Source organism: Cynocephalus volans, chromosome X (genome assembly GCF_027409185.1).
Source record: "Cynocephalus volans isolate mCynVol1 chromosome X, mCynVol1.pri, whole genome shotgun sequence".
Lineage (NCBI taxonomy): Eukaryota > Metazoa > Chordata > Mammalia > Dermoptera > Cynocephalidae > Cynocephalus > Cynocephalus volans.
Genome location: NC_084478.1, coordinates 127,035,088 through 127,046,414, shown reverse-complemented (window position 1 = coordinate 127,046,414; position 11,327 = coordinate 127,035,088). Strand labels below are relative to the sequence as shown.

Here is an 11,327-nt window from a genome sequence, read left to right as displayed (position 1 = left end):
TACCTTATGGGCCAAATCAGACTCCAACCACCAGCTTATCTGGAAAACATTTGGAGAATGTGCTGAAGACATCCAGAGGGATGAGTAGGTGTATAAAGATCAGTATTTAAAGTCAAAGGGATTTTGCTGTCAGAGGGGACTTCTGCAAAGAGTAAAAATGCTGTATGTTAGGGGTAGGGCAGGTGATTCTTGGCTGTCCCACTGGGAGCAGGGTGCAGCCTTCAGAGGATGCAGCCATGAAGAGCTGGGAAACAGGCCAGATTCCAGAGTTGGATAGGAGGACAGATGGGCGAAGACTAGGAGAAGGCCACAGCATTGCAGAAAAGTGCTGGGACTGTGCAAAAATGTTGGCACCTGGGCAGAATTGGCTCTCAAGGAACCACAGCCAATCCCCAATTGTGTTTGATGTGCATTGTCACCTTCCTTCTTGTGTTAGTCAGCTCCTTCTGCTATATATGATAAAATGCCATCGACTGGGTAGCTTAAACAACAGACATTTGTTTTCTCACAGTTCTGGAGGTTGGGAAGTCCAAGATCGAGATGCCAGTATAGGGGGTGTCTGGCGAGGGCTCTATTCCTGGCTTGTAGACAGCCACATTCTCCATGTGTCTGGATGGCGGGGAGGGTCTGGTGCCTCTTCTCATAAGGGCTCCAATCCCATCATGAGGGGCTCCACTTTCAAGACTTCATCTTAACCTAATTACCTCCCAAAGGCCCCATCTCCAAATACCATCACATGGGCATGATGACTTCAATATGTAAATTTTGGAGGGACACAATTCAAACCCTAGCACTTCTTTATGCCTGCTTTTAGTACCACCAGACTGGGGCCCATCGTTTGGTTGCCTGAGAGACATTACAGAGTCATGGGAAGAGAAATGAATTGCGACAGAAGGCCTGCTTTAGGTTGGGGGGAGTGATAACCGTGTGAGCTCTACAGGAATTCAGACCATGTGTATTAGTTTGCTTGGGCTGCCCTAACAAAGTAAAGTAGACTGGGCAGCTTAAACAACAAGAAACTCATTTCCTCACAGTTCTGGAGGCTGGAAGTCCAAGATCGGGGTGTGGGCAGGGATGGTTTCTCCTGAGGCCTCTCTTTTGGGCTTGTAGATGGCCATCTTCTCCCTGTGTCTTCACGTGGTCTTTCCTCTGTGCATATCTGTGTTCCAATCTTCTCTTCTTAGAAAGACAGCAGTCATACTGGAGTAGGGCCTGCTCTAATGACCTGATTTTAACCTAATAACATTTGTAAAGATCCCATTTCCACATACAGTCACATTTTGAGGTACTGGGGGTTAGGAGTTTTGTGGCAGACACAATTTTGCCCATAACACCAGGGATCCAGCCCCAGTCCTGTTGCTTACTAGCCATGTGGTTTCAGGAAAATTACCAAAGCCCTCCGAGCCTCAGGTTCATCATCTGTGAAATGGGTGTCCTAATGAGTTTGTCTTGTAGGACTGTTGAAATGTATGAAATGCATGCAAAGCACTTGGCACAGTGTCTGACATGTATTAGACTTTTAATGCTTGGCACTTATCTGTATCACTATTCGGACCTCAGATCCTACTAGCCTCTCCTCTGGGAAAGTTATTGTTTTTGTTTTCATCTAGGAGACCTCACAGAGTATGCAGCACAATAGTACAAGGAATACCAATTCAGCCATAAATGTTGCTTGAAAGATAAAACTAGGTAAGATTTCCATCCTAGATGATCTATTATCTCATGTGGGTGTGTGGAAGTCTTCCCCAGCTGGATGCAACTCAAAGCTTGTAGAATCTGAGTCAAGGACGAAACTCTTCCCATTCTCCCAGCTGCTCTTCCATTCATACCCCTATTTTCGATAATCCCCCTACCCACCAAAAATCCAGCCCTTGCTTACAATTGCCCTAACTGCCTTCCAGATAACCTAATTAAAATGGCATTTTAATGGGGCTGGCTCTGTTTGTCCCAGTCAGGCAGAAGAGTACCTGGCCAATGGCTTCTGGGCCTCACCTCATGGGAGATTCACTCTTATTTCTCAGGAAACCCTTGCACGTGGTGGGTATAAATCACCTACTTCCTGCACTGTGTTCAACTGCAACTAGGACAGGAGTGCAGGACACTTTCCATACCTGCCCCAGGTGGAGATTTCTCTCTGCTCGATCCACCATCCAAAAGGAACTGCTCAGAGAAGATTTCCAATCCAGGCTCTGCTCGCAGCCCTAAGACACAGCGTCTGAGAGCCTGGCCCCTGCCACCACCCAGCTTCAGTGCAGGCAACTCCCACAGAGGGAAGTGCAGCTTCCAAAGCCACAGGCTGGCTTGGCTCAGGACATTTACAGTCGACTGCTCTCATCTGGAGCCCCACCTTCTGCCTAACCCTTTTCTACTTGTTCTGTAGGATTTAGAGGACATCTCACCACCTTCCCGATATGGCCGCTGCTCCTAGGCTCAACCACCCTATGGGTTGGGCTTATCCTAATATCTCCACGACTAACACAGGGCCTTCCAGAGAGCGATGCTCAATAAATGTTTGCAGAATAAACGAGTTGTGAGCAGTGGTTTCATTTATGGAGATGCAATTTCTCCTACATCATGGAAGAACACAAGCAAATCCAGGTATACATATATATTTTAATTTCACAGAACAACAGAGTTAAAGGGAAAAGGAAGCCAAAAATTACTGATTTCTTACTTTTTTCTCTATTTCTTGACCTCATATTATTTTGTTAAGTTTTTTCATATTTCCAAGTAAATTCCTATTCCGATGCCATGCTCTCTTGTTACAGACCACAAAATAAGATTTCAATTTGTTTTATGAAATAGCAAAACTTTTACTACTGAACTGGATAAAGAGTAATAAATGTGTGATCAATGTCATTCATAAACTTAGTTTCTTAAGCTAATTAAACCTTCCATTTAAAGGAATAACATTTGAAAGATTCCAAACTGAAAACAAGAGAAAGCTCCAAGTTACCCTTATAGAACAGGAAACCAAAGCTGTTTGTTATTCACTCTATTTCCCTAGCCCCACACTATCTTTCTACTAAAAACAGTGACTGCTATTTTCAAACACAGTGGAGAATCTACCTTAGACTTCATCTGGGCTTAGAGAAGCTTCAAGGTGTGCCACTAGAACTGGTACTGGCTGTGGCAGAAGTGCCATTTGTGGTGGCAATTCCGGCCTGGGCGCTTTCTTCCTCATCTCTCAGAGCCATCTGATACAAGTGTGGGAATAAACTGGGGAAAGTAATATTGAACTGGGCCAAATGCTCGAGAACTTCCATCTTGCTGGTTTCAGCGTGGGCACGTGGGCCCCACAGGAACCGATAGCACACAGGATCACTGTTGGGCACCTGCCGGTACTCCAGGTAGTTTTCCTGCACCCAATCTTCGGTGATGAGCTTCCTGGGCTCTCCATAGATGGGGTGCTCCCTCCCAGGACACAATCCCAGCACACCCAGCACATACCACATGCTCTTCTCAGAGGTGCAGTCGCCCTCCATGAAGACCAAGCCCAGGGTGATAATCAGGAGGCCGGTCTTGGGCACGCTCTGGTCATCGCTCTGCATCCCATCGTAGGTGAGGCCCAGGGAGGTGCTGAGGATGTAGGAGTGGCTGGCAGGGTCCACTTCCTTCACTGCAATGCCATAGACAATCTCCATGTACTTAGAGACTTTGCTGAAGATGGCAGGGAATTGGTCCTCGTAATTTTTGAGGACTCCATTCAGCATTTCTTCCTTTGTGATCAGCTCCTTCTTTCGATACTTGGGGAGCAGGAGATTAAGCAAATCATACATCATCTCCTGTGGTGCACCCTGGAGCAAGTACTCAGGGAATCCCACATCCTGTGAGCTGCTCGGGCCCTCCTCTTCTTGGATGCTGGGGCTCTCGCTTGCCTGGCTCCATGGAGGGGAGACAGTGGCAGTGGGGGATGAGCAGACACTCTGAGGACTCTGGGGAGGACTTGGTGTTCCAGCAGTAGGCACGTCCTCCGGGGTGCCTGGGATCAGAGGAGAGGTGGAGGCAGAGGAGTTGGAGGAAGAAGAAGAGGGGGTGAACACCTCCATGTCGTCCTCATCACCAGGAACCTGCGCACCCACCAGGGCTGGTGCCTCTCTTTGGGCCCGAAGGTCTTCCTCAAGCTCGCAGAGCTGACTCTTGTCACAAGAAGGCATCGCGACTTTCCCTGGGGGCAGAAAACAGGAGTATGGGCTGGAGTTGGGTAACGGGGATGGGGATGCATAGGCCTGGAGGAGAGAGAGAGCGGTTGAGTGGCCTCAGCCTAGAACCACACCCTAGGGTGCTCTGACAAAGGCCTACTTACAGGTCTTCTCTTTCACTGGTGCTCTAGGGCCTCACAGGGCTCCTGTCCTCCTGGTCGGCCTGTCTCCTGTGGACATGAAGGGGGAATGAGATGGCTCCGCAGGGTGCAGCCAGCAGAGAATTAGGGTCCAGCACTGACAGTTGTGTGGGTGGGGCCGGGAACTGTGGGGTCCCCTCTGTTCTGGGGCCGGTGGGGCTCTTGTAACTCATTCAGGGCATGCACCTCACATTGACGCCTGGCTCTCCTGGGCCTCCTCTGCTGTGACCTGAGGACACTGCCTCAGACCAAGGTCTCACCTCTCAGTTCCTGGAGCTCCTGTAAGAGGAATAGAGGAAGTCCTCAAGCTGCAGACTGCAAGGACACCTTGGACTCCCAGTGCCGACAGGAGGGGTGGGCCGGACTCTGTGAGGTCCCCATTGTTCTGTGGTGAATGAATGGTCCCCTTCATACTCACTCAGAGCCCTCACCTTTACGTCGGCAGGACCCGGACCCAACCCTTCTGCTGGCCTGAGAAACTCTCAGAACAAGAACTCACACCCCTGATATGGAACAAAAGCCAGAGAGGGGCCCACATCTGGCCACACATGCCCAGGGCATCCCAGGGAGGACCGCAGGAGGTGCCCAAATTTAGTGGGATCCATGTGTCCTGGAGTGAGCGGTCTGCGTGATATCACCTTTATGTCTGGCAGGTCCTGGGACTCTCCCTCTGCTGACGTGAGGCCACCTTCCTTATGCCAAAGCCCTGTCTCCATGAGACACTGGAAAAGGAAGTGAGAGCCCAACCACCCGCTGTTCCCTGGGTCTTCCCATGGCTCACAGAAGGAACAGGGAGGCGCTGGAGTCGTGTGTGTTCTGGTGTGGGTGGTCCCCTCAGCCCTCACCTTGACTCCTGGTAGGGCCTGGGACAAATCTCTCTGTCAATCTGAGCATGGCCCTCTCAGATCAAGGTCCTCTGCCCTCTGAGACTCCTGAGCCAGAAGTGAGGCTCAGTCTGAAGGCCTCCCCACAGTCTCCTGGGCTTACATCAGGGCCACGGTGGATATTTGTGGGGCCCTCTTTATGTTCTGGGCTGGGGATACCTTCAGTCCTCACCAAAATCTCTTCCCTTGACATATCCTGGGATTCCTCCCTCAGCTGATCGGTTGTCTCTCTCCCTTCTGGTCCAATCTCACCCCTAAAACCAAGGCCCTCAGCTCCCTGAAAACCCCAAGCCAGAAGTGACAAGGTGTCATGTCCTGGGTGGGTCACCCCTGCCTGGGGTCTCAGAGAGTAGAGAACAAGGGACCACTGCATTCTGTGGGGTCCTTTCTTTTGGGAGTTAGGGGTTACCTTCAACTAGATCTATCACCTTGACTCCTGGCTAAGCCTCAGATGACTCCTTCTGTGACCAGATGTGGCTCTCTATGCTGACCTGAAGTGGCCCCTCAGACCAAGACCTTCACCTCCCTGAGAGGCCCAAGATAAAAGTGAGGGTGCATCGTATCTGGGCACTTTGGCCCAGGATGTCCCAGGGCAGACAGCAAGGCCTCGGTCCAGACTGTTTTGGGTTGGGGCTTCCCTCAGTCCACCCTCAGAGTATTCACCTGTAATCCTGACAGGGTCTAGACCAAGCCTATGCTGAGCTGGCATCACCTCCCTTAGCTCAGGCCAAGCTCTCACGTGCTTGAGGACCCCCTTTCCCCACCATGGTGGAATCGACAGCATGTCACACCCAGCTACCCTTACCTGGATCCCCTAGGGGTTGAGAACAGGGAAACTGGACTCTGTAGTGTCTTTTCTCATATGGGTAGCTATATTTAGTCTTCACGAGGGGTACTTACCTCAACTTCTGAAAAACCTGGCACTTGTCCCTCAGCTGATGTAAGGCTACTCCCCTCAGAACAAAGTCATTTCCTCCCTGACATCCTCTCCAGGCTGAAGTCAGAGGCCGCCACATCCAGACAGCCCTGTCTGGGTCCTCCCAGGGCCAACAACAGGGGTGGGGAGTTGTTGGGTCCTCGCTATCTGTGGTGGGAGGTCCCTACATTCCTCCCTCTGTGTCCTCACCTGGATGTTTGGCAGGGCCTGGGACTCTTTCCTGTGCCGACCTGAGGCTTCAACCCTCAGACCAAAATCCTCACCACCCTCAGAGTCCCCGAGGCAGCAGCGAAGGAGCATCATATCTGGTCACCCTGCCTGGAGCTTCTAGGGCCGAGAGTGGTGACAGAGTGTGTTCCTGGGAGGTCTCTGCTGTTCTGGGGTGGCGGTATCCCCAGTCGTCCCTCAGGCAAAGGTGTTCACCTCCCTGACTCCCCAAAAGGAGAAGCAAGGCTGCAACACTTCTGGCCACCCTGCCCACGTTCTCCCAGGGCGGGCTTGGGCCCCATTTTACCTGGGCTCCTGGGTCCTCTGAATCCTTACCTTGACTCCAGGTAGATCCTGGGCCATCCCTCTGCTTTTCTGAGCTCATGCTCCTAATACCAGGCCCCTGCTCTCTCCCACACCTGGATGTGGAAGTCAGGACACATGCCCAAGGCCTCCCCGGGCTGACAACAGGCTCAGGCTTCTGTGGCGTTCCCTCGTTCTGGATTCTAATGCCCATTCCCTCTTCTCTCTGTGTTTTCACCTGTCTACCCGGAAGAGCCTCGGCCCCCTATCCTCCAATCAAGGCCCACGCCTCTTCCCCATCTCAAAGGCAGAAGTCTGCGGATGTCATTTAGGGCGCCATTCCTGGGGCTTCTGAAGCTGACAGCGGGGCTGGAGATGGACTCTGTGGGTCTCCTCAGTTCTTCCACAGGGTCCCGACATTCGCGCCTGACAGTGCCTGGTCCTGTCCTTATTCAAACCCAGTCACCCATATCACAAAAAAGCTCTGACTTCCAGAGTCGACTGAAGTGGCATGGGGGAGGGGTGGCTCAGCCTGACAAGTATGTCCCCGAGTGGCTCTCGGATGACAACGGGGGCACAGCTGGAAGATTCCGGACTCTCAGTCCAGCCTCATTATCTCACTTCGTCTCTAACCCAGACAGAGCTGGGTCCGCTCCGCCGACTGGAAGTGTGCACCTCACACCAAGGCCCTCCATTTTCTCAGACCTCCAAGGCGGAAGTCAGAGGACGTGACTTCCGGCACCATGCTCGGTGTGTCCTGCCTGAAATGGACTCCGTGGTTCCCCTTAGTGAACCTCCTGGGGCCTCAACTTGGTTGCAGGCAGAGGCTAAAGCCCTGTCCCCTGTGACCTGAATCTGCCCCGTCACACAAAGGCCTAACTCCGTGAGTTCCCGAGGTGGGAATGTGGGAGTGGGGCTAAGCCTCACAAGTCTGCCCCGAGTGGTCCACGTGTGGCAGCAGGGGCACAGCTGGATGATTCTGAGTCCCTCGCCCCCCTGAGAGTCTCACCTCGACTCTAGCACAGACTGATCAAGGTCCCCTCTGCCGACTGGAATCGTGCACCTCACAGCAACCGCTCTGGTTTCTCAGACTCCCCAAGGCGGAAGTCAGAGGACGTGACTTCCGGCAGCATGCCAGGAGTGTCCAGGAAAAGTGGACTGTATGGGTCCCCTTACTTCACCCTCAAGGTCCTCACCTTCATTCCTACGAGGCCTGTGACACCTCCCTGGGCCTACCTGAATATGCCCCTCTTGGACCGAGGTCCACACTTCCCCGATTCCTTGAGGCAGAAATGGACCTGTGTAAGTGAATCCTTGTATAGGTGAAAATTGGGGAATTGGTCACCCTGACACCTCTGTCTGGGTCCTTGCAGGGTTTACGACACGGGTGGAGATGGATTCTTTATATATTTTGGTGGTTGGATGGAGAAGGGATCCAAACCCCTGATCTTGGTGTTATCAAAGCACTCTGTAATCAACTGAGCTAACGAGACAGCACGAGATGGAGTCCTTGTGGTTGCTTTGTTTTGGGGAGTGGACCCCTCCGACGTCACTCATGAGGGCCCTCATCTTGGCAACTGGCTTCATGACCAAATGCTTTCTGGGAGATATCCTCCCTGTCACATCTGAGAATTTGTCTAACTGCAGCCTTTGTGAAAAATGACTCCAAGTCTGGAGCTGCAGCAGGGAAGACCAGTGGTAGACAGTCATATCTATAGTGGTGCCTTAGAAACACCTCTCCTGCATCTATATCTAACATATATAGTTTAACTTCTATTCTTTGTTTATGCCTTTTTTTCTTAGTAATTGATCATCTTTGCAAAAAATGTCTATTTTATAAGCATTTTCAAAGGACTGGGTTTTGTTAGTTATCTCGGATATCTGTTTCATTTTTAATGCATTTATCTTTATTATTTCCTACTTTCTTCTAACTTCGACTTGATATTGTATTTATTCCCCAGCTTCTTGATTTGCCTGGATGTTTTAAATGTTTTATAAAGTTTCTAATACATTTAAGGATATACTTTTCCCTCTGAGTATCACTAGAGCTGTATCACACATTCAGTGTTAAATACTTTATGTGTATTGCTTGAACCCTTCAAAAGTTGAGTATATTACTCTATTACTTATCCTATTATTTTTTCCATATATATCCCCATATAAGGGGGTGTAAAATTATTTTTCAGAAGATTGTGAAAAGTTTGAGAGGGATAGAATGTCATTTGGAGGAGATCTCTGGATCCAGGGGCATTTTGTTTTGTTTTGTTTTATTTTTGTCATTAGTTATAGAAGAGACTTAACCATATTCAAATGCTGTTGACAGAGTTGGTTTTGTTGCAGCAGTGCAAAGAAGTTTAACACTATAAGATCAATCAATATAATTGCCAAGTTGTAACAGTTAAGAAAATAGAAACCCTTCTGAACATTTAATACAGAAGGAATATAATGCAGGGGACTGGTTACATAAGTGTAGGAGAAGCCAAAGATGGCAGAGGTGGAGAATCCAATAATTAGCAACATGAAGTAGTAAATCCCACCTCTAGGCTGAGAGGAGAGGATGTTACTGGAGCCTATGTGTTGAGTTTGACAGGATCTGAAGTCATGGTGGGACAACGTGATGGTGGCTCATGGAAATATGTGATGGAGCCAAGGAAAATATGTAGTCATTAAGGAGAAGCCACCTGGTGCAGAGGAAGAATGAGAAAAACTCTGGCTGCTCGGTCCTGGTTTTATCTCCTGTGGGTCCCTCCAGTTGGTTAAACCAAAATGGCAGCCAAATGTTGGTGAGCTTAGAAATTGTAGCCTACAGGGGTCAATCCCTGTATAGCAGAGAGCAGAGCAGAAGAATGAGTGATGGGTCTGTGGGCAAATAGTACTAAGACTGGCTAACTACATTAATATATTGAGTGAGAAAAATCATATCTCAATTCATCTTAAATGTATTCAATAAAAATAACATACTTTAGTAGTGAAAGAAATGTTATCTCAAAGTATAAAATGTAGTGCTATGAATACATAAGGATATAATCAAATGACCGAATAAATAAAGAAATGGAGAAGAGTAGACAAATCTCCTGTGCAGAAGAATTGCTGACCATTTATGCAGGTATTCTCTACTCCTCAAGTGTGGGCTGTGTATTAGTGATGTTCTTCCAGTGTGGATGGGGGGAAAAGGGTAACTTTACAGTAGGGAAGCCTGAAAAGCACCACCTGGGGGAGGTGGTCAAGATTAACATCAACAGTGGTAAGGCACTGTTGGTAGTATATGTCCTTAATACCATGCCATGAGAATAGCACTTTACCTCTGTGGTCTTCCCCTTCCCAAGTTCATAATCCCAGTGTAATCACGACAGAATCATCAGAAAAATTCCAAAAGAGAGTCATCCTACAATATGCCTGACTAGCATGGCACTCCTCAAAACTGTCAAGATCATCACAAACAAGGAATGCCTGAGAAACTGTCACAGCCAAGAGAGGAGCCTAAGGAGGCATCATGGGTAAATGTTGTGTGAAATGCTGGGTAGAATCCTGCAACAGAAAAAGGATATTAGATAAAAATGAAGGGAAATCTGAATAAAGTGTGTATTTTTGATAATAACATTTTATTAGTTTTGGTTTATTAGTTGTGACAATTGTGCCATACTAAGATGATAGTAACAGGGGAGATTGAGTGAGACATATGCACCCTCTATGTCCTATCGTTGTAATTTTTCTGTAAATCTACAATTATTCTAAAAGAAGTTTATTAAAAATTGAAAAAAAGTAAAGTGAGCCAACTAGATGAAGAATATGTATGAAAAACCTATGGCAAACTTTATATTTATATGGGGAAAAGTTGAAAGGTCTTACTCTGAAATTGGGTACTGAATGGACCCTTGATTTATGAAAATGGTGCTACTGCGAAGTAAGGGGGAGAGGACAGTCATTTTAATAAATCACAGTGAAACAACTGTGTCTCTAAATAGGATAGAAAATGCAACTGGAACCCTCCTGACGCTATACAAAAGCTAATAGCAGAGGAATTAGACCTAGTTTTCAAATTGTTGTAAAATATGTCAGCCATACATGAAATTATGTAGAATAGTAAAACAAACCTTCATATATATCTGTCATCTAGAGAACTAGCAGCATGGGTCAAGTAGGGCATTGATAATGCCGGACGGGAAAGGACTGAAGGAGGCTGGGGACGCTGGTCAGGTCAGTATCAGAAAGGATGCAGATGATACGAGTGGGGGAACGAGAGGAAGTGGCAGCTCCTTCTGCCCTTTGTCTCCAACGTAGATTGCCTTGCCACCTTCATGGGCCTTTCTTTTCAAAGAGCACAATCGGGAATGTAGAGGTGGCTTGGGAGAAAGCTACCTGGATCGATGATCTGTTCATTCCACCTCCCACAGCATCCCCTGCTGAAATCTGGAGCCCTGGAGCTTCAACAAGAATGGCCTGACAGCACGATTCAGAGACTCGTGACAAGAGATGTTGGGCTGACACTCTGAACAAGCCCAGGAAGACTTTACCCCCCTGGAGGCAGTGCCAGGTTATCCACATGTGACAGGAGCAGGGTCCTACCTCCGTCCTCACCAGGATGTGAGCTCTTGATGGGAGGAAGGGTTTCAGGGTTTTTGCTTCCTTCATTTTATGCTCACTTCAAGGTGTC

At 48.6% G+C, this 11,327-nt stretch overlaps 1 protein-coding gene across 1 annotated transcript; it reads right to left on the bottom strand.

Moving 5' to 3' along the window:
* Nucleotides 1–3,098: 3,098 nt before the first annotated feature.
* On the bottom strand, nucleotides 3,099–4,157 carry LOC134368364 (melanoma-associated antigen 8-like). Its single transcript, XM_063084884.1, has one exon. The coding sequence runs from the start codon at nucleotides 4,155–4,157 to the stop codon at nucleotides 3,099–3,101; it is 1,059 nt and encodes a 352-aa protein (XP_062940954.1).
* Nucleotides 4,158–11,327: the final 7,170 nt, after the last annotated feature.